The sequence below is a fragment of the Helobdella robusta genome (assembly GCF_000326865.2).
Source record: "Helobdella robusta unplaced genomic scaffold HELROscaffold_26, whole genome shotgun sequence".
NCBI classification, from domain to species: Eukaryota; Metazoa; Annelida; class Clitellata; order Rhynchobdellida; family Glossiphoniidae; genus Helobdella; species Helobdella robusta.
The window spans coordinates 188,257-210,112 of NW_008704349.1; the positions used below are offsets into that span (position 1 = coordinate 188,257).

The 21,856-nt window shown below is 36.7% G+C and overlaps 2 protein-coding genes across 2 annotated transcripts; both read right to left on the bottom strand.

Moving 5' to 3' along the window:
* Window positions 1–2,282: 2,282 nt before the first annotated feature.
* On the bottom strand, window positions 2,283–7,877 carry HELRODRAFT_187042 (hypothetical protein). The gene is made up of 23 exons (XM_009019842.1): window positions 7,582–7,877; window positions 7,369–7,447; window positions 7,159–7,256; window positions 6,886–7,014; window positions 6,694–6,755; window positions 6,488–6,614; window positions 6,310–6,392; window positions 6,107–6,200; window positions 5,948–6,034; window positions 5,683–5,808; window positions 5,438–5,594; window positions 5,122–5,261; window positions 4,895–5,043; window positions 4,598–4,691; window positions 4,336–4,454; window positions 4,085–4,236; window positions 3,904–3,974; window positions 3,657–3,773; window positions 3,530–3,583; window positions 3,364–3,459; window positions 3,096–3,213; window positions 2,833–3,022; window positions 2,283–2,657 (listed from the first exon to the last, which is right to left on the bottom strand). Exons 1-23 carry the CDS (start codon window positions 7,696–7,698, stop codon window positions 2,567–2,569), a joined length of 2,550 nt encoding a protein of 849 aa, XP_009018090.1. The 5' UTR covers window positions 7,699–7,877; the 3' UTR covers window positions 2,283–2,566.
* A 5,799-nt stretch (window positions 7,878–13,676) lies between these two features.
* HELRODRAFT_111970 (hypothetical protein) lies at window positions 13,677–18,140 on the bottom strand (the record flags this gene model as incomplete). The annotated part of the gene is made up of 6 exons (XM_009019843.1): window positions 17,828–18,140; window positions 17,005–17,391; window positions 14,384–14,640; window positions 14,193–14,251; window positions 13,972–14,063; window positions 13,677–13,901 (listed from the first exon to the last, which is right to left on the bottom strand). The coding sequence occupies exons 2-6, from the start codon at window positions 17,251–17,253 to the stop codon at window positions 13,677–13,679; spliced, it is 882 nt and encodes a 293-aa protein (XP_009018091.1). The 5' UTR covers window positions 17,254–17,391; window positions 17,828–18,140.
* Window positions 18,141–21,856: the final 3,716 nt, after the last annotated feature.

Sequence of the window (21,856 nt, forward strand, 5' to 3'; positions counted from 1 at the left end):
TATTGTATAAATAGTATGCAAACATTACAGACTGAAAAGCTCACCATTTTGTGTGATGCTCTTTTTTCAAGAATCTTTCTAAATTTAGAGTTCTGACTGAATTATTTTTCTTAAATGTTTCATCTTCTCCACAGGTCTTAATCGGGTTGAAACTGTGGACGGTAATTAATAATTTTAATTTGTATTGAAATGTTTTTAATCATAATTGTATTATTTAATCATAATTGTATTATAAATTTGGATTCAAATGATTTAAAATTATTAATCTATTTATTATTTTTTATTTTAACTTGAAACCTTTTATTTCACTTCAGTATTCACGTGATCTTGGTAATTTTAATGGTTTTAAAAACTTACCATAATAATAATTAAATTAATAATAACAAAAGTGATAATAAAAATGTTAGTAACTACAGTATAGCAATAATACTTAACGAGTTCGTTTGCATACACCTACTTGCGTTATATCTTCGTTTATCTCATGCTTTTAACATTTTTCCGATCAAATTTCTTTTTTTCGAACATAAAAACTTTTTAATGGGACTTTAATGACAACAATAACAGTTTCCAGATAAGTTCCTCTACCCTCCCAAAGTTTCCATAGTCGGTGATTTTTGTTACATATCATGATTTTGCTTTCAAATGAAACGAACTATCCATGATTAACTTAATCAAATTAAAATAAATCAACGACGAGGATTTTACTACTGGATCCCATTATTGTTTAACTTGCCGGTTGATAAAATGCTGTAAAATCTAAAAAACGTAATTAAGAAATATCGTTTAAATTACTAATAAATACAATCTTGAGGGGTGAAAATGATGGTGGAAACCATTTTAGCCCTAATTTCAACTTCCAGGGTAAAGGTTGGAGTTCAATTTCGATGAAACTTATTTCAAATACAATTTTTTTTTCTTTTGAATGGGCGACAGTGTAATTGTGTAATAAATACTGTAAAATGATGATGGAAACCATTTTGATGAAACCATTTTAGCCCTAATTTCAAATCCCGGGTTAAGGGTTGGGGTTCGGTTTGGATGAAACTTATTTTAAATCCAAATTTCTTTACTTTTGAATGAGCGACAGAGAAATTGTAAAATAAATATTGTAAAATGAGGATGGAAACCATTTTAATGAAACTTTTTTAGTCCTAATTTCAAATCCCAGGTTAAGGGTTGGGGTTCGGATGATACTTATTTCAAATCCAAATTTCTTTACTTTTGAATGGGCGACAGTGAAATTGTAAAATAAATATTGTAAAATGATGATGGAAACCATTTTAATGAAACTTTTTTAGCCCTAATTTCAAATCACAGGTTAAGGATTGGGGTTGGGGCTGGGGTTCGGATGAAACTTATTTCAAATCCAACTTTCTTTACTTTTGAATAGTGAAATTGTAAAATATCGTTCATTCCATAGAGGGCGATGGAAACAAATAATTACCGTGAAATTGAAAAAATTTTGCACATGAAAAATTCATTGTTCAATTTTTCGATTTTCTAGATCCTCTGAAATTTGACCGATTCCAACTCTGAAACCACTAAAATGTTCGTCTTGTCATTTCCCGCTTCTTTGTTAAAGCTTTCTTGCCAAAAATCAACCATTTTTCATTCGGACCAGTAGTTTTAGAGAAATTCCGCCTCAAAGGTTCCAAGGACCGACACTGACTTCCCCACTGATTTTCAAGGGTTTCTTTCATTTTTCCACCAGTTTTTTCAGGTTGCTGATCCGTGTCGAGGTCCACATTGTTTGGGGAACTAATAAAAACAATGGTGATGCTGAAACTGCTGATGATCATGGTGATGAAGTTGGTGATAACAACAACTGAGACTTAAACAGAACAGACTGACTCGTTTTGACACGTAAGTTGTTTTTTAATGTTTAATATACTAGAAAAAATTATTTTGAATAAGAAAAAATAATTTTTTAAATTGCCGATGTAATTATCTACAATTAAACCTCTGTTTAATTAAGCACTACGACATTAAATGCGCAGAATGTAAACAATAGCAGCTGTTGCTAATTTCACTAATTATTAATTTAAAATCAGTTTCGGAATAAATTTAATTTAATATTCCATTTTGTTATTTTTTTTACATTTGAATCTGGTTTTATAATCTTCAAATTCATTGAAATAAATGGCAAAATTGACTGTAAATTTTTTCAAATTTTGGGTTTTTTTGTTTACAGTTTGTCAAAAATGTTTTAGCGCTACATTTTCAAAAAAAAACTATACTCCGGTTCACACACATTTTAAAATAAAATCTAGACATGCTATTTCTTAGTTTTTTCATAATGTAAATCTACCGTTTAATCTCCCTGTCCTATGGTGTACAATAAAACAGATAAATGTATAACCATCATTAAAATTGTTTTGTCTGTTAAAATAAAACGGATCTGTAGTTTTAAAAGCAACATAAAATCATGTTAATATACAACAGACAAATGAAAATGATGTTAAATAACGTCTAAACTACGATTGGTCGTAAAAAATGTGAAAAATTTTGAATCAACTTGTACAACTTGATCGTGCAATTTTTTGTTTCGTTATCATCAGCACCACCATCAATCTTCATAATGTTTCAAAATTTTCTTGAAGGAGAATGGAGTGAACTTCGTTCCTTCACCTTTGTAGAATTTGCTCTGGAACTCCACCCTTGTGAGAAATTTTCATAAAAATTTAATTTCTGCTGTAAAAATTATTCATTAAGCTTTTATTTTTAAATGTAACAAAATTGAAAAATGTCAAAATTGATAATTGTTGATCAGTCTAAGTACAACAACTATTTTTCTAGCAACAAACCAACCAACTAACTAGCCAGCCAACCAACCAATGCAAGCGGAGAGTATGCAGAAAAGCAGAAAGACCTTCCATAAGAAGAAGGATGGCGACGGTGAGGGCAGCCCATGGAGTCCAGATGATGAAGAGGATGATGCAACTCAATGATGGGCTGTTTGTGGAACCGGCTCCTAACGTGAATCCATTGTGCAGGACCATCTTCCACAAAACTTCCGACAGTTCTGTATTTATTTTTTTCTAATTATCTCGACGAAGGTGCAGATTAAAGTAACTGAAGAGTGCCGGAAATTGAACCTGCATGAGCAAGACTGAGAGCCCAGAGCCTGAGGTAAGAGGCGGTGTGCGAGATGCAGCCGAGGCAGTATTCAATCGTGTGGATGCATTGGTGAATGAACACGTCGCCGAAGCTGAACTGCGTGTCAGGGTGACGTTCGAAGAGGAGATATGAACTTTTAATTCGTCGCCACACCACCGTCATACTTACTTGTCGGCATTTTTATTGAAAAATAAACTTTGTCCAACTTTTTCGTTATCTTTTGTTTTCAACAAACATTCAACTAACTTCTTCTCCATGTCCTGCTGCTGCCAATGCCGATGGTTCATTAGGTTGATCGTGTTTCGCTGACGGAACCTTATTGTGATTGATATCCTCTGCCAACTGGTGAACAACAAATCAACCAGTTAAATATCAATAACTGTGTATGTGTGTGTGTGTGTGCGTGACTCGCCTCCATTCCCATGTTTGTTTCTCCTTGTTCGATGTCCTCCAAAGGTTTCTTCAACTGATTAAAAGAAAATTTTTTTTCAATATCGTTCTATCACCATCTCCATCACCATCATCATCATCATCTCTACCTTCATCATCATCATCATCCTCTTCTTGTTTTTGTAACGAAGTATGAGTGGCTTTGGTAGGAGGAGCCAGGGGATGCAGAGGGCGACGATCAGCAGCAGAGCCGTCTGGAAATCTTTCTGTCGTCAGGTCATGATGAAGAGGATGATGATGGTGAGGATGATGGTGAAGATGATGGTGAAGACGACGATGATGATGATGGTGAAGACGATGGTGAAGATGATGTTGGTAAAGACGACGATGAAGTACTTGTTTGGGGTAAAAGTTGGTAGGGCTGCAGGGCTCGTCGGAATAATTGTAGAGGAACATACTGATCAAATCTAAAATTCGGTGAAAGAATATGGTCATTATTTCTCATCCATCCATACATTCATTCATTCACGCATTCATTCATTCATTCCTCGTCATGATGACAGTCGCGTTGACTGACTGATGAGTAAGCTGGGCGAGCAACTGGCCATGGTAGCGTCGAAGGCGATCCACTTGTAGAAGATGAGGAGGACCAGGTAGCCGAACATGCACATGAGGAACAACATCTCAGGTAGGAACTCGCAGAAGATGTTCAGTGGGTCCCTGAAGTGTCTGGGGTTGATGACGACAACGATGATGATGATGAAGAGGTTGTTGTTGGTGGTGGTGGGTGGAGATGATGATGATGATGATGAGGACGGTAATACAAACCGGTGGTTGAAGAAACTGAGTAGGACACCGAAGAACATCTGAAAGACTCCAAAGATTATTGAGACCTTCATCTTGAAGGAATTCAACCAAGTTATCTTATTCTGGGACATCATCCAAATCTGTTGGGTTGTTGCACGTTGTGTTTGTTACATGCTTGTTAATGATAGAATCATCATCGTTATTGACATCAACAACAACATCAACAACAACATCAACAACAACATCAACAACATCAACAACAACATCAGCAGCAACGTCTCACAGGATCCATGCCGAAAGGGAATGGGAACCCTCTGTAATCTGAAACGTTGTCGTGAAGAGGATTCAACATGATGTCCTTGTTCGTGTGCAGGTGTCTGTGAGCATGTTTGTGTTGGTCTGTGTCTCTGTCTGTTTGTGTTGGTCTGTTTGTCTGTCTGTATGCTTGTCTGTCCGTAGTATCAACTCCACTGCCCTCAACTTCATCATCACCATCAATGTTATCATCACTGTTACAATCACGGCAGGCAGACAGGCAGGCAGCAGAAGTTTCAACATCTCCACTCCCATTCCCACTAACTGTTGGTACTTGCTCGGCGAGGCGTACCATGCAGATCCGAAAATGTTGATGGGCTTGGCGAAGACGTCGTTGTACATGATGCCGGAGTACACCGAGAAGATGCCCATCAACAGTATGATGTACCGACCGCCGAAGAAGATGTTCCATATCTGTTTCAGTCAGTGCGCGTATGTTTATGTGCGTTTGTTTGTTTGTGTGTGCATGTATGTGTGCGTGTGTGTGTGTACCTCGTTATCAGAGTTCTGCCCCATGAACTTGCTTTCAGAGAGGACCATCCAGAGTGCAATGAGGAAGACCAACATTCCGTGGCCCGCATCTCCGAACATCAGCGAGAAGAGAAAGGGGAAGGTGATGATAATGAACGGCGCTGACATGTTTGTTTGAATGTTGTTTGTATGATGTTTGTTTGTATGTTGTTTGTTTGTATGTTTTTTGTATGTCGTTTGTTTGTATGTTTTTTGTATGGTGTTTGTGCTATGCAAAAGTATGTACGATATGTAGCGTGTGTGCGCGCAATGTTAGAAGCAGTTGAAGGGGTCTGACCGGGGTTGATCTCTTCATAGGAGGCAATTCCGTACGAGTTGACGATGCTCTGGTAGACTTTTGTGAACCTGTTGGTTATGTTGTAGGTGGGCGGTACCTCCCTGCTCTGGTCGATGCTGTTCAAGATGGCGCCTGATGGGCCGACACCATACGTGTCCTATTGATGTGACGGTGTTGAGTTGATGTGATGGAGTTGATGTGTAATGACGAAAATAACGAAACGAGACAAGAAGGTGGGAACTTACAGCAGCCCGTTTGAGAGCCATCTTGATGCCGTCCATGCAGGCATTGGGGCACCAGCATTGACCGACCAGGTACTTCTGTGCCATCTCCATGCTCAGCGTGTTCAGCGTGTGGAAGATGCACTTCATCTGATCATCATCATCATTCATCGAACATTCATCTGATCATCATCATTCATCGAACATTCATTTATTTATTTATTCATTTATTTATTTATGTATTTAATTTAATTATTTAAAAGATGTCGATGAATTTTTACTTTCTAACTTTTCTTATTTGAACGATCCAGACGGCTAATTTTTTTGCAACCTCCTCCAGCTGCTGGTGCCGGTACGACGTCGTCTGCTCAATTACCTGTTATTCATTCATTCACTCATTCATTCACACTTCCATCCATCCATCTATCGAACGAACGAACGAACATACAGCGTTAAGATCGCCAATCTTGCCTTCGACATCAGCACGCAGCCTCTCAGCGTCCATCAGGCTATCAGGGCATTGGTAGACGTTCGCATGGTAACTGCGCCAATCAATCAAACAATTAGCTAATTAATTAGTTAATTAATTAATTAGCTAATTAAATGTAATATTTTCAATTAAAGTTACAACAAATGATCATTCTAACTGACCCTTCCATAATTTTTTTAACTCTCTCCTTCAGTCGATCACCTTGAAAGAATACGAAGACCACCGCCTTGCATACCAATGCGTTCTGCTCATCGATTGGTTGGTTGGTTAATGGAGTGAATAAATGAATGAACAAGAAAGTGAGAAGACATCCTCAAAACCAGCAAACAACGAACGAACGGTGTTTGGATCTTCGATGTTCTCCTCAAGGACGGCACTCCTGACGAGAACATTCCCCCTGCAGGCGAACCACAGCAACCTCTCCATCGACATCAACTTGTCGTTCAAGATCACCGCAGACGCAAAACTGTGTGCGTGTGTGAGTTTGTGCGTGTGAGTGTGTGTGATTGAGTTTACAACGAACAAACAAACAAACTGCGACTAACCCGAGGTTTCCTGACTCTCGTTGATCGGGTGCATCGGCGGCCATGACTTGCAAGGTTTGCTGCTGAAGTGTTGGCTGGTTGGTGGGCGATGATTCATGCGGAAAACAATCAACCAACCAACTAATCAATCAACCAACCAACCAACCAATGAATGAATTAACCAATCAATCAACCAATCAGCCATCAACGAACCTCCTGAAAGACGATGTGAGCCTTCATGAGAAGCTGTTGCATTTCAATCAGTTGGGCCCTGTTCGACTTCATGGACGTCAGACTCGCACTGACCTCTCTCAAACGACGCTCAGACTCCTTGAATACGCTCTGCGATGATTCGTCAGGTTGGAAGAAGATATTCATATATTCATATTCACATTGTTAGGAGATATTCAAAAATTGACTCATTGGATTTCTGTGCTCACTTCTTCTAACGAGTCAACCAGCCAACCGACCAACCAACCAACCAACCTCCATTTCAGCCATCTTTGAGATCTCCGGAGCGTCAGGATTGATGTTGATGCTTCCCATTTGAATGCCCTCCTCTGCCAGCATGCTCCTGAAGTACCCTGCAAACGTATGCACATTCTAATTCACCATCACCATCATAATCACCACGATGAACATCATCACCACAATGAACATCATCTTCATCCTTGCAAACATTTCAGGAGGACTCACTCAGCTGCCTCTCCATCTCGTCGCACCTCTTGACTTCCATGCTGTATTTCTTGCTGTGCGCCATCAGGCCCGCATTCATCTGTTCAGGTTGTTAGTGATGGAAAAAAATGATGATGATGATGACTACGACGACGACGATGACAACAAGTAAGACGCCACCAAAATAATGACGTCAACAAACAAGCGAAAAAACAGCACATCCCTGGCACTTACGTCATCAAACTGAACGACTCCAAGTTCTCCCAATGCGGACATGCAGGCGTAGGCTACGTCGTTTTGAACGTACAACATGCATTTCGACATCGGCTCGCTCCTGTATAGAGAACCCATCTCTCTTTCTCTCTCTCTTTCTCTATCTATCTATCTATCTATCTATCTATCTATCTATCTATCTATCTATCTATCTATCTATCTATCTATCTATCTATCTATCTATCTATGCTGTCCTAATGAATGCCGTTAGTGCTGTTGATGTGATGTCGTTACGTCTTCACTGCCAACCAACCAACCAACTGTTCGATTCAACGATAACATGTTACATTACAGAAACCAATAACATTAATGATTACATTAATATGAATGTGCAAACAATTTACAAACAACTAACATGAAATCATCGAGACAAAAGAACCACCACCACCACCACCAACAACGGCATTAAAAAACAAACCAACATATGCAAATAACAAAAGATAGCAAGCTTACCTAAGCACCATTTCTCACTACAACATAGACACGTCTGTCTCAATACAATACAGTCTCATAATAAGTACATATAAATACAAAAACAATATACATACATACAAACAAGCATACATACATACATACAAAATGCATACATACAAACATACATACAAACATACACATATGTGTACGGATCTCACCTTGAAATTTAGTAAAGCAAATAATCAGCACGTGTTCAAACTTCTTTAATTTAAAACAAATCAACTAATAACATTATTCATACACGTGTCTTGGACTTCAATTGACTTTCAACATCTTAACGTTTACTTTATATAGGGCCATATGCAGGAATATTGTGTATATATATATATATATATATAATATATATATAATAATATAAATATATATATTTACACACGCATGCACATGTACACACTACACTAACATGTAGGTAGGAGACAAATAACAGGGGAGTCGCCACAGGCATTTCTGTACAGCATATTATTACTAAGAGCCTTACGTACACACCAACAGTTAATTAACTTAATAAATTATACGTAGACATATAAATACAAACAAACACATACACACACACACTCATATATATATATATATCATCGTACGAAGCATATATGTATATATATATATATATATATATATATATATTATATATGTACATATATAATATATATATATATGTATATAAAGATAGGTAGGTGTTCATTGAATCGTGCTGTGCAAACTGACTGAGACCTGCTTGGACTTACTCAGTCAGGATTAGGCAGCACAAGCACATTTTTAATGATATTATGAATAGTAATAATAAGATATATATATATATATATACATATATAAATAAAAAATAAAATAAATATATAAATATATAAATATATATGCTTCTACTGTTTCGACTGTCCCCACCACCACCACCACCACCACTACCACCACTGCATTACTTATCAAATACAACTGCAATACACAGTAACGAAATTTTATTAAATTGAAATATTTGCTTGATAATGGCAGTAATAATAATAATAATATTGAATGAATGAATGACTGAATGAACGAATGGGGTGACGAGCAATTAAATAAAACAAATGAATTAAATGAAATTGTTGCAAAATCACTATTTAGGAGCATTATTAATTTTATTAAATAATAATACAGTAATAATAATACATAGATATCATGTGACTCATCATTCTTTCACCCACTCACTCACTCACTCACTCACTCAAAAGTGGAACATTGGAGCATCGTGCCATTCCATTCAAAACCTCACCTAACCTATGACATGAATGATCTGCACTGCACTGTGCTGTGTTGTGATGTGTTGTGTGCCGCTGTACCAACCACACGATGACCAGTTTGACACTCTTACACGTACAAAATTATGGTATGAACGAACGAACGAACGAATGAACGAACGAACGAATGTGGACGAATAAACGAACGAAAGAATGCAGAATTTTTAAATCTTCAATAAGATCATGCTGTATATATATATATATATATATGTCTATATAAATATATATAGATATATATATATTTATATATATATATATATATAGAGAGAGAGAGAGAGTGAGAGAAAGATTCATATATATATATATATATATATATATATATATATATATATATATATATATATATATCGGTCGATCAGTTGACTGGTGTGAATGAGGTTTTGTAAAATGAATTTTTTCTACAAATGGAAAGATGATTTTGAGGTGGAAGAAAAAAAAAGAAGTGCTCGCTTTCAATAAATAAATTCATTTGCTTTGGACAATGATTGAATTTTTAAACAACAATAACAATAATAATAATAACTATAATTTTTATAATGATTATTAGTGTTATAATTATTGTCAAATAAGGGTCATGAAATATTCTAAATAAAATTTTTGTGATTAAAACGAGTAAAAAATGAGAAAACGAGTTAACGAATAAATGAATGGATGAATGTATGTATGGATGAATGAATGGATGAATGAATGTATGTATGGATGAACAGATGTAGTTGATGAATTGAAAAAGTTGTCATGTGAGATGATTTGGTCCCAACTCTTGGAAGATTGCATTCGTTTCAATCTCATCAAACTCAACGTAACGTCATCATCAATCGATTAATTAATTAACATAAATTAATTAATTAACCAATTATTTAACATAAATTAATTAACCAATTATTTAACATAAATTAATTAATCGTAATTAATTATAATAATAAAACATAAATAAATTCATGACGGTCTTCGTCAATTTCAATCGTCAAATTCATCTTGACTGAAACAAACTCCATGCAGACCTGTTAAATTAACATTAAAAAAATAAACCAGATGAAAATAAATCTTGAATCAATCGATGAATCAGCCAGCCAACCAAACAACATCTAATCAACGAATCAATGAATCAGCCAGCCAACTAAACAACATCTAAATAATATTGCATCTGGAATTGGGATTACAGAAGAATGGATTGGATAGAAATATTATGTAGGAAAGGAATTCAGAGAAAAATTAAAAATCAGAAATTATGATCTTAACGATAAATCAACCAGCCAACCAATCGAACAATCAAACGAATAATCTTCTAAATAAATTCCAATAATCGTAATTTTTTACAAGATAAACTTTAAAAAATTTAAAAAGAAAACATCGACTGTCAGTGTGTACATCCACCTCTCACCATCTTCTCTCTCTCTCTCTCTCTACCTACCTACCTACCTACCCCTCCCTTTCTTTTCCTTCTCTCCAGCCTGGCCTGATAAAGCAGCAGGCAAGCAAGCATCTTACCTCGTTTGCTTACATATGACCCGTTACGAATTTAAGCACTAGCAAGAACCAAATTTGTAATAATAATATAAATATTAATAGTTTCGCAGATATATTCAAGTATGTAATGGCATTTTGACTTAGAACACACGCACGCACGCACGCAAAGACGGACACGTGCAAACAGACAAAGAAAGAAACGAACAAACACAGAAAGAGGTCCACGTGAGTTCAAACACTCGCACCCACCAAACTACAATACTTATGCCATAGTAAAAAAAATTTTTTTTTCATACATTATCATCTATGGATTATAATCTTAACAAAAAAATTATCATATCACACGCACACACATATATACACACACACACACATATGTAACAAGGCATAAGAAAATAAAATTATAGATAGAACAAAAGAATGGATGAATGAATGAAGAAATGATAAAATGGGTGGATCCCTTGGAAGGAATGAGTGCTTGGAATGAGTGGGTGAATGCATGAATTATTATCATAACTATAACCTAAATTATCATTCTTCATTAACATTTATATATTAATTACAACAAAGAATCATTCAACTATCTGACTATATTTAAACGACTTTTGTATTTATGTGAAATCACGGTGATCGTAATAATGATTGCGGAATGATACAATACATATGTATATATATGTATGTATATTATATGTGTATGTTATTTATAGATCAAGGAAGATTATTTTATTATTCTAGCTCGGAATATTTGAAGACCTAATTCGAGTTTAGTAGCATTACCATCCATCTTATAATTTACCACCACAACCTTCACGATAACAACAACAATAATAATATTAATAATATTAATAATAATAATGATGATGATGATGATAGCAATAATGGTGATGATAAGATGACCCAATGAGTAATTCCTCTAAATTAACATCTGCCTGAATTATTATTTATCGAAACAAATAATTAAAACCTAACCAATCATTCATTCACTCACTCAACCAATCATTCATTCATTAGTTCCTTTTTTGTTCAATCAATCATTCATTCATTCATTCCATCCATCGCTCAGTTAATGGACTATTTATAGATCATCAGACGAATGAATGACTGGACCAATCATTTGTTGATGTACTGGATGGCTGGTTGCGATTGGTAGAGCACGTTGGGCTCGCATGAATCCTCGATTGTGATTGGTTGGAGGTGAGGAGGAGCCGACGAATAAGCGATCTGCATGTAGGCTGCATTCGTTTGCACGGGCGGAAAAAACTGAGAAATGATGATGATGAAGATGGTTGTGGTGATGATGGTGGTGAAGATGGTGATGAATGGTGGAGGAGGAGTAATTGAACATTCAACTGAACGCAAACAGATGATGAACATCAGGACAAAAAACAAGCAACAAAACAGACAGACAAGCAGGCAAACAGCGAAACGACAGACAAACAAACAAACACACACACACAGACGAGAAAAACATGCAAGCCTGGAAAGAGAGAGAGAAAGAGAGAGCCGACACTAACACAGAGAGCAGGTGGAGCGGTAGGAACAGGAAGAGAAGGAGCAGGAAGATGATGAGTGGGAGGAGCTATCTGCAGCTGGCCAATGTGAGTGGCAAGTTGTGGTGGGAAGATGGGGGCATCGAGTGCAGAGCCTGTCGCGGCTGCCGTTGCTGCCTGGAAGCCGCTTGGTAGCATCTGTCGGGTTAGTACGTGCATGAGTTGATGGATGGATGGATGGATGGATGGACTGTGTTTGGTGGTCAGTTGGTTGAATTATAGTGAGTTGTGCAATGATGGGAGGATGCATGACTGGCAGGCAGGCAGGCAGGTGCATGGAAGGTGAGGAATCGAACGAACAGATGGACGAGTGACAACGTTCGAAATCATCATCACCATCCATCAGAAAACTTACAGCAGTGAATGGATTGTGCATGACGAACGTCTGCGGTGGATAATGAGCGAGCCAGCCAGCTGAAGCAGCTGCCATCAAGGGGGCCTGCATCATTGCTCCGCCTCCAGCTCCTCCTCCTCCGTTCACAGCTGGAGCAGCTGCCACGCCAGCTGTTGCGGCTGCCACCATCCCAGAAGAAGCGACGTAGCGGGGCATGGTCGCAAATTGAGCTAAGCTGTTTTGTTTGTTGCAAGCAGTAGAGAATGAATTAATGAATTAACTAATAAATCAATGAATGAATTAATTAAGGACTGAATGACCAATTAATACATGATTGATTGATTGACTGATTGAAAAGAAACGAAGTAAATGAATGAGTGAACGAATGAATGAATGTACAAACCCAGCAGGATTGACTGCAGTTAATTGTTCAAATGTATGTTGGACTCCACCTGTCTGTTGAAAAAAAAATTAAAATAAAAACGTTCCACAAACATTCTGCCTCCACAAACATTCTGCCTTCACAAACATTCTGCCTGCCTTCAGAGAGGCCGGATGCCTCAGATGGACTGCATGCCAGTCTGCTGCTGCTAGGTGCAGTCCAAACACAAGTCGCCAACAACCAGCCAACCAACTAATCTATCTACCATGATTGCAAACATCATGAACAAATCAACAACAACAACAACAACAACTTCAGAGTGATCCATCCATTGCCTGTTACTGATGACACTGATGTTGCTATTGTTGTGATTGTTGTTGTTGTTGCTGCTGCTGTTGTGGTAGCTTTGTAGTCTTTTTTTATTTCCTCCATCTGCAAACTTCACTGTCAACAATTCTTTGTGGTCTGATGAAGGAGAAGATGAAAATTATGAAGTACAAAAATGTCAGCCAACCAGCCAACATCGAACCAACTAACCAGCGAACTATCGAGCAAGCAATCAAACAACAAAGAGCCAGCAACTAACTAGGCAGCGAGGATCGATTGAAAGCCTGGATGACCTTCTCGCAGCATTCCCTGCTCTCCAGCCTAGCGAAGCCCACGCCCCGACTCTTTCCACTGACTTCTCGGAGGATTCGCGTGCTGACGATGTTACCCACCGACGATATCAACTGCTCCAAATCCGATTCGTTGAAGTAATCCGGAAGGTTGGCTATGTACAAGTTGGTCGAATCCTGCTCCTGTTGCTGGAGGGAGTGAGAAGGGGGGGTGTAATTCAACAGGGCAACCAGTCATCAGAGCAACAACAGAACAGACCTTAGCCATCTGGGCTTGTATGCCATTACTCTGAAGAGTCTTCACAGCCAGCTCTGCTCCTTTCTCGTTGCTGAAATCCACGAATCCGTACCCTGGAGACGGCGGCGGTGGGAATGTGAATTGATGGGAACATATGGGGGATGAATGACTGACTGACTGGTTGGTCGATAGAATGAATGAATGATTGACTGAAAGGTTGCACGATTGGCAGACGAACTCACCTTTGCACTTCCCCGTAGCTTGGTCTATGATTGCTTTGGTTGAAGAGATTGATCCATACCTTAAATCGATCAACCAATTAATGGACAAACAATTAAAAAACTATTAAATGAACGAATGAAAATTATAACGAATGAATAAAAGAATGAGAGAAAAAATTAGTGAAGGAAGAAAGATAGAATGAAAGACGTACTGGGAGCACATATTGAGCAGATCCTTGTCACTGGTCTCCGGCTTCAAACCCCTGATGTAAAGGTTGGTCTTGCTCAGCTGGTCACTAAACAGGCCAGCCGATGATGATGATGATGACGCTGGTGGCGGGTGTTGGTTGTGGTGATGATGGTGGTGGTGATGGTGATGTTGGCCAGATGATGATGATGAAGATTTGTTGTTGTTGCTGCTGGACTGCTGGCCGGTTGTCGTCGTTTGGTCGAAGGAGACAGAGGAAGACTGCAGTGATGATGATGAGGATGTGATGATGAGGATGATGATTTCACATAAAGATAATGCCCCACTGATAATACAAATTATTTATTATCGCGGAACTTCTTGCTCGTTAATATTATTATTGCAATGAGATGAGATTTGAGCAAGTAGTACGAAAGACTGGAGGCAGATGAGAGGAGTGTGAAAGTCAGTTGCCAGGAGTCAATTAATATCATCAAACCTCAGAGAAGTAGTGAGCCGAGAAATCATCATCATCATCATCATCATCATCATGGCTGGCCGCAATGATTATGAATATCACTAAGATAGATAGGTTGAGTGAAACTAGTTTACTATTGTGTGCCTAGATTATGCATGTGTGCGTGTTGATTAGCAAAGAGCCTCCACTTAGCTATCCTCATGCTCCGTTTTATTTGCTGGAGAAAGAAATTATATTTCAGGCTGTTTCTGGCTGAATGCCTCACCACATAATATATATACATATATGTGCGTGTGTGTGTGTGTATGTGAGAATAAATTAATAATATAAGGAGTGCTAGTAGCAGTTGTTGTTGTCCTAGCTGGTTGGATATTAATAATAAAATTTGTAATTAGAAAGTAACACACACACACACACACACACACATACGTGTTTATATATGTGTATATACAGACACACACATGTGATGATGACACAGTAAGATAATACATACATATAAGTGAGAAAGAGATACATGCATACAACATGCATACATCAATTAATAATTATCAGCTTACATGGACTACAGAGACAACACACACACGCACGCACGCGCATACACACGCACACACAGTATATTGAATAGTTATGAGAAAATGCTCAATGTTAACGTGATGGAAAAATTCACTAATTAAAACATGACCTTCAAAATTTTAAGACAAAAAATTGAAATGAAAAATTCAATGTCACAGAGAGAGAGAGAGAGAGAGAGAGAGAGAGAGAGAGAGAGAGAGAGAGAGAGAGAGGGAGGGAGAGAGGGAGAGAGAGAGAGAGAAAAGTGCACACCACATCACAGTACAGCATAACTTTTCAAGGAAAAGAGAATAAACATGAACACTGAATTACATCATCTGAGAAGACAATCTTATATTAGATGGAGTTTCCACACAAACGATTGACTGAATGAACGCAACAAAGAAATGAATGAATGAATGAATGAACGAACGAACGAATAATGAATTACTGATTGGATGAATGAATAAGTATTAAGTGTTCATAAAAGAAAGACATTATAAACATTTTAAAGTTTATAACTGAAACAAACACATTCAGCTGAATTACTCAATGGAAGGATGACGACGACGACGACGATGATGATGATCGACCAAAAGAATGATCATCAAGACAACGATGATGAAATAACACTGATTAGAGATGGAAAGAAGGAAGATACAGAACAGAATACAATCAATTCTTATCTGTTATTCATCCACCCATTCATCACTTTTTCATTTGTTCATCTGCACTCATCTATCCATCCACTTCACTCATCCATCCATCGGAACTTCACTCAATTACTCACTCACTCACTCACTCACTCACTCACTCACTCACTCACTCACTCACTCACTCACTCACTCACTCACTCATCCATTTAACATGCACAGCAGCTCACAAAATAATTCAAAGAGATTAATTCAAAGCAAGCTATCTACAAAAATTTATACAAATAAATCTATGAATGAATGAATGAATGAATAAAAAAATAAATAACTTGAATGATTTGCATGTATAGTTTTCGAAAGTGAAAATTAATAAATCTAATGTGTGTGTGTGCAAGAGATTAAATAGAACAGCTTGACAAGAAGTTGAGGCACAAATAATGATAACACAGCACCACGCTCATTACAGTTAGAACAATTGAAATCAGAACATAAAACAACAATAATAACTTAGAATAATGACAGCAATAAGAGAAACAACAAAAGAATGAAGAGTATAACACATACCAAACAATGCCTGCCAGCCAGCCAGCCTGTCAAGCATACAACCAACTAATCATCCATCCATCCATCTGAGGACAAAGTTCAACTTCATCATCATAATCATCATCATTATTATTATTACTATCATAAATTCAATCACCATCATCATCATTGGTTTAATAAACATCTTAATTGCTATCATCATCATCATTGTCATCACCACCTATGCTGGTGTGATTTTTTTCATCATCATCATCATTCTTTGCCAAAGAATTACATTTAAGTATTATAGATATTTCTATTTTAAAAGTTTATCTATCATTGTTTTAATTATAAATTATACCCCTTCCTATTATATCCACTCTGAATGTTACAATAAAATTTACATTATTTGAAATGAAAAAAGAGAGATGTATACCATACCCGTTGGATGGTGCTCTTATGCACCTTTGTCGAAGTTGCATTCATTGCGATAGGCGTCGGAGGAAAACTGCCAAATGCCAAAATGTTCATCGGAGTGGCCACTCTAATTAAAGGATAGGGAATTCGAGCAGGGTTATTTATAGCCACTGTAGTTGGATTTGATTGGATGGCATTTGTCTGTAGGGACCAGTTTTTCTTTGGAGCAGAAGTTGTTTCGAAGGATGGGTTCGTTGACGAGGAAGATGTCATCCTTGTTAGATGCTGTTTAGTCAGTTAGTTAGTTAATACCTTTCTGTAATATTGATGAATGTCAATCAATTGATGATATGATCTACCTTTTCTGGAAGCCGTTTAAATTCTCTTACTGACTGTTCCGCTATGGGAAGGCTGATTTTAATTAACAATTATTTAAAAGTTAAATTCATTTTTAACTATTCTTCTTACATACTGTTATTCACTACTGATTAAAATTAAAGTATTAAACCGACATTCAAAACATTTAGTATATATACATATATATATATATATATAAAATTATAAAACATCATAATCCTAAGCTCTGTTTAATAATGCTGACAATTACAAAGAAAAACAGGATTATCATGATTAAATTAATATTAAAAACTAGTTTTAAATTTCAACTGAGCCAAAAGAACAATGAAGATTAAAAAGGTTTTGAAAATATAAGAAGAAAATGCAATCAAATCGGATATTGTAAGAAAAGAGCAAGAAGACAAAGAAAAAGAGATTTATTTCCTTTCTTCTCTAACTAACTTATTAAATAAGTAATAAGAAAAGTTTGATGAAAAATAATTACACTAACACTCTTAAGGCAGGAAAAATATCGCAGATGGCAAAAACTCAAAATAATTTAACAAAAGTTATACAAAATTATTAATTTAAATTTTTTATAATAATTATTAAAATAAAAATAACAAAAATCCAAACATATTTAATTAGAAAATTAATTCACGGGTGCAGGCCGGTGCAGATCAAATGAATCGTATCGATGCCGATCAAATTTATTAATCCGGCTAAATGCGGATTTACTGATAAAAATTTTAAAAAGAGAAATTTGTTCGGAAAAATGTCGCCATTAAACTCAAATGCCAGCTAGGCAAAATATATTATGAATGTAGGTTACTTTTAGCAAAGGCTTAAATTTAAATCATTTTATAGCGAATAACATTTTAAAAATTATACAAAAAAAATTGGTTATACACAGTAGCAATTTGAACTATAGTAATTACAACTTCAATTGCTTTCGACACGACAAATCATCGTACTTTGTTCTAAAATTGGAGACTATGGTGGAGTCTGACAAGTTTTTACTTTTTGGCTTCCATTTCATTCAATTTTTTTAAATAACCATCTGAATTGAAATTGTAATCTCTGATGAATGATTCACTGGTCAGTTTCTCATATTTAGATGTCCATGGATAAACAAATGGATACGACTGAACGACATATCATTTGTGGTTGTGTAATATGAAAGCACAAAAAAGTGTCACCAACCAGAATCTATTGAAATTAATGATGAAACCTCGATGGTTTACTCCAATGAAATCATTTTGTTACTTGTAAAATAATTTATGGCGACCCCAGTAACACGATGATTCTATATAAATTAAAATTTAAAATGTTACAAAAATCACTAATTAAGAAGAAAAAGTAAGTGTGTAGTACAAAGCCGGTACAAAATATGAATGCAAATGCATGTGTTTGTCTGTATATATATATATATATACATATATATATATATATATATATATATATATATATATATATATCTGACTGACTGACCAGTAAGCATTATATAAATATATAATAAATTTAAATGCAGACAGCAATGAAAATTTACAATTTTGAATGAATAGAAAACAAAGGAGAGAAACAGCAAAAATGATGAAGAAAAAACAAACGAACGAACGAAAAACGGCGATTTAATTAATTACACCTCTGAATGGCAACCGCAACCACAACCGCAACCAGCGACGAGGCTGTTGACGTTGAATTGAGATATACGTGGTCCATCCATGGCGTTGTAATGAAACTATTTTACGTTATAAACACGACTGAATATTACGAATAACTCAATAAATTTTCATCGCGTCCAATTATTCTGCCAGTGTATGAACGTTTGAATGAATTAATCAACTGAACGAATGAATGAACTGAACGAATGAATGAACTGAATGAATTGACTGAATGAATGAACGAATGAATGAATGAAAACACAAGTTTAAAAATTGTAATATAAACTGTGGTACAAATTAATAATTAATTATAAGTTGCAATGCAGGGTTCACTTTAAATTTCAGAAGCAACTGCTTTCAATTCATTTAAACTTAAACTATAAACACAAAAATACACACACGCATGTACATAAACACGCGAATATAATTAAATAAACATAAATTATATATATATATATATATATGTGTGTGTGTGTGTGTGTGTGTGTGTGTGTGTGTGTGTGTGTGTGTGTGTGTGTGTGTGTGTGTGCGTGTGTACATATATACACATCTACATATGATGAAAAAATATGTATAAAAGAAAGTAAAATGTTGTGCAAACTGAGGAATGTGAAGGTTGTTGAATAAATAAAAAGACAGCAGGGCAGGGCAGAAGGTGAGACAGAAAACAGGCGACACTCAAGTAGATAGATAGATAGATAGATAGATAGATAGATAGATAGATAGATAGATAGATAGATAGATAGATAGATAGATAGATAGATAGATAGATAGATAGATAGATAGATAGATAGATAGATAGATAGATAGATAGATAGATAGATAGATAGATAGATATAATTTGCGTGTTGCATCAAATTAAACAACCACCACCACAAACATGTAAGAATTGTCTCTAATGCACATATCCCTATGCTCTGGCATGCATAATGACATTCATAATTTTTATCCTCATCAACATCTTCTTCATCGCCTCAACTCTCTCCGGCAGCAGCAGCCGCAGCAGCTTCACTGGCGTATCTAGTAGCCGACAACGATTTAGATAGAGCATCAGGCAGACGAAATCTTTTCGAGGTGCAAAATTTATTTTCATTGTTAACGTCCGTGCCAAAGTCGTTGATGAGCGAGCGCGGAGATCTCTTGCCGTGGAATGTTGTCACAGTGGGGTGCTGTAGTTCACTTTTACTTACATCCTTTTTTGTATCCAGAAAATCTTCAAGACTTCGAGACTTTCTTGAACATTCGTTGGGCGATGACTGGGGAAGAAGTAGGGATGGGCTGACTTCACAGGCTGCCTGAGATTTGCTATTTATAATATTATTACTACTATTGCTATTGTTGTTATTTTTAATTTGGAAATATTCAGAGATGGGCAGGAAGGTGGCGCTGTGCTCATCATCGTCGGTCAGTGAGTTTACTTCTCGCAGGACAGTTGACTGTCTGCACCTAACAAAGGACGGTGACGACGATGATGATGTTGGCTGGGACGATGTTTTACATTCGCCAGCACCGCCATCACAGTGTTCCATATTACGACGACCATCAGCACAAATTTGCATAGGAGAAGCAGCAGTAGTAGCGGCAATAATAACAGAAGTACTTGAAATAGTAGAAGCAGCGGTAGTAGAATCTAATGCGCCTGTGTTGTTTCTATCTTGCAGGTGAAGATTTGCAGTAAAAAGGGATTGTTGTTTGTTTGAGAGAGCAGGCTGCAACACGATGCTCGTTGGCCGTCTTGGAACAGACGTCGATTTTAATGCAATCGATGTTGTTGTTGTTGTTGTTGTTGTTGTTGATGATGGTACTGATGTTGATGTCGTTGTTAATGAGATTGTTTCAAAGGTTTCATCAATATTTTTAGCGTTATTATTATCGTCAGTATCATTATTTTTATAAGGGTTGTTGTTGTTGTTTCTGTTGTTGTTGTTGTTGGTAGCTCTGACTAGACGAGGAACATCGAGATGGGGAGGAAATCTTTGCTCAGAATTGAAATGCTGTCGTTGATGATGATGTTGTGGCCAGGAGTACTGTTGAGACCTTTGGAAAGGTCTGTAAGTTGGTGGCGGTTTGTGGACAGGCATAAATGTTGCGGCAATATTTTGAGAGCGGGAGTGCGTGTTCGCCTGGAAAACGTCTGGAGGATAAAATTGACGAGTTGAAATGTTGTTGTTGTTGTTGATGTTGTTGTTGTTGGTGATGTTGTTGTTGTTGGTGATGTTGTTGTTGTTGACTTTGAAGTGAATTTGTTGGTTTATGAAATGAGGAAATCTGAAATTAGTTGGGAAATGATTAAGCTGATGGGGGGAGCGATGCCTGCTTGAATGATAGAACAATGAATTAGTAGGCATATCATGTTCGTGCATCTGCAGCTGCTGAAACGGCTGCTGATACTGATTGTGATGTCGATTCGGCGGTCGAAGTTGTTGTTGTTGTTGTGTTGGATGATGTCGTTGTTGTTGCAGGGAGTGATTGCCACTCCATTGGGAAGAGCTGGACTGAAGCAGATGACGAACTTGAGGGATAGAGTGAAAGTTATGAAGAAATAACTGCTGCTGCTGAAAAAATTGTTGCTGCCTATAATGATGTCTGTTGAAATAGTAGTTGTTGTGGTTGTTGCTGTTGTAATGAGATTTTGAGTTGAATTGTTGCTGGTGGTGCTGCTGATGATGTGGTGGTGGTGGTGGTGCTTGTTTATGTGGTTGCTGCTGGCGGTTGTGGTGGTGGACTTGGTCGTTTAAGTTGGGATGTTGAAATGAGGACGACATGACAATAAAATTGGAGGACATTAAAGATATCGATGAAAAAGTGGCAACAGTTGTTGTCGTTGATGACGATGGTGATGACGACGATGTTGTTGTTTTTGTTGTTGTGGTGGT

What these genes read in the sequence shown, in the direction of transcription:
- HELRODRAFT_187042 (XM_009019842.1), bottom strand. Translation starts at nt 7,698, where the DNA reads ATGGGTTCTCTATACAGGAGCGAGCCGATGTCGAAATGCATGTTGTAC. An exon ending in CAAAGATGGCTGAAATGGAG is followed by an intron (nt 7,015 to 7,158) that starts GTTGGTTGGTTG and finishes GAATCATCGCAG; the next exon opens with AGCGTATTCAAGGAGTCTGA. An exon ending in TCCCTTTCGGCATGGATCCT is followed by an intron (nt 4,455 to 4,597) that starts GTGAGACGTTGC and finishes ACAACCCAACAG; the next exon opens with ATTTGGATGATGTCCCAGAA.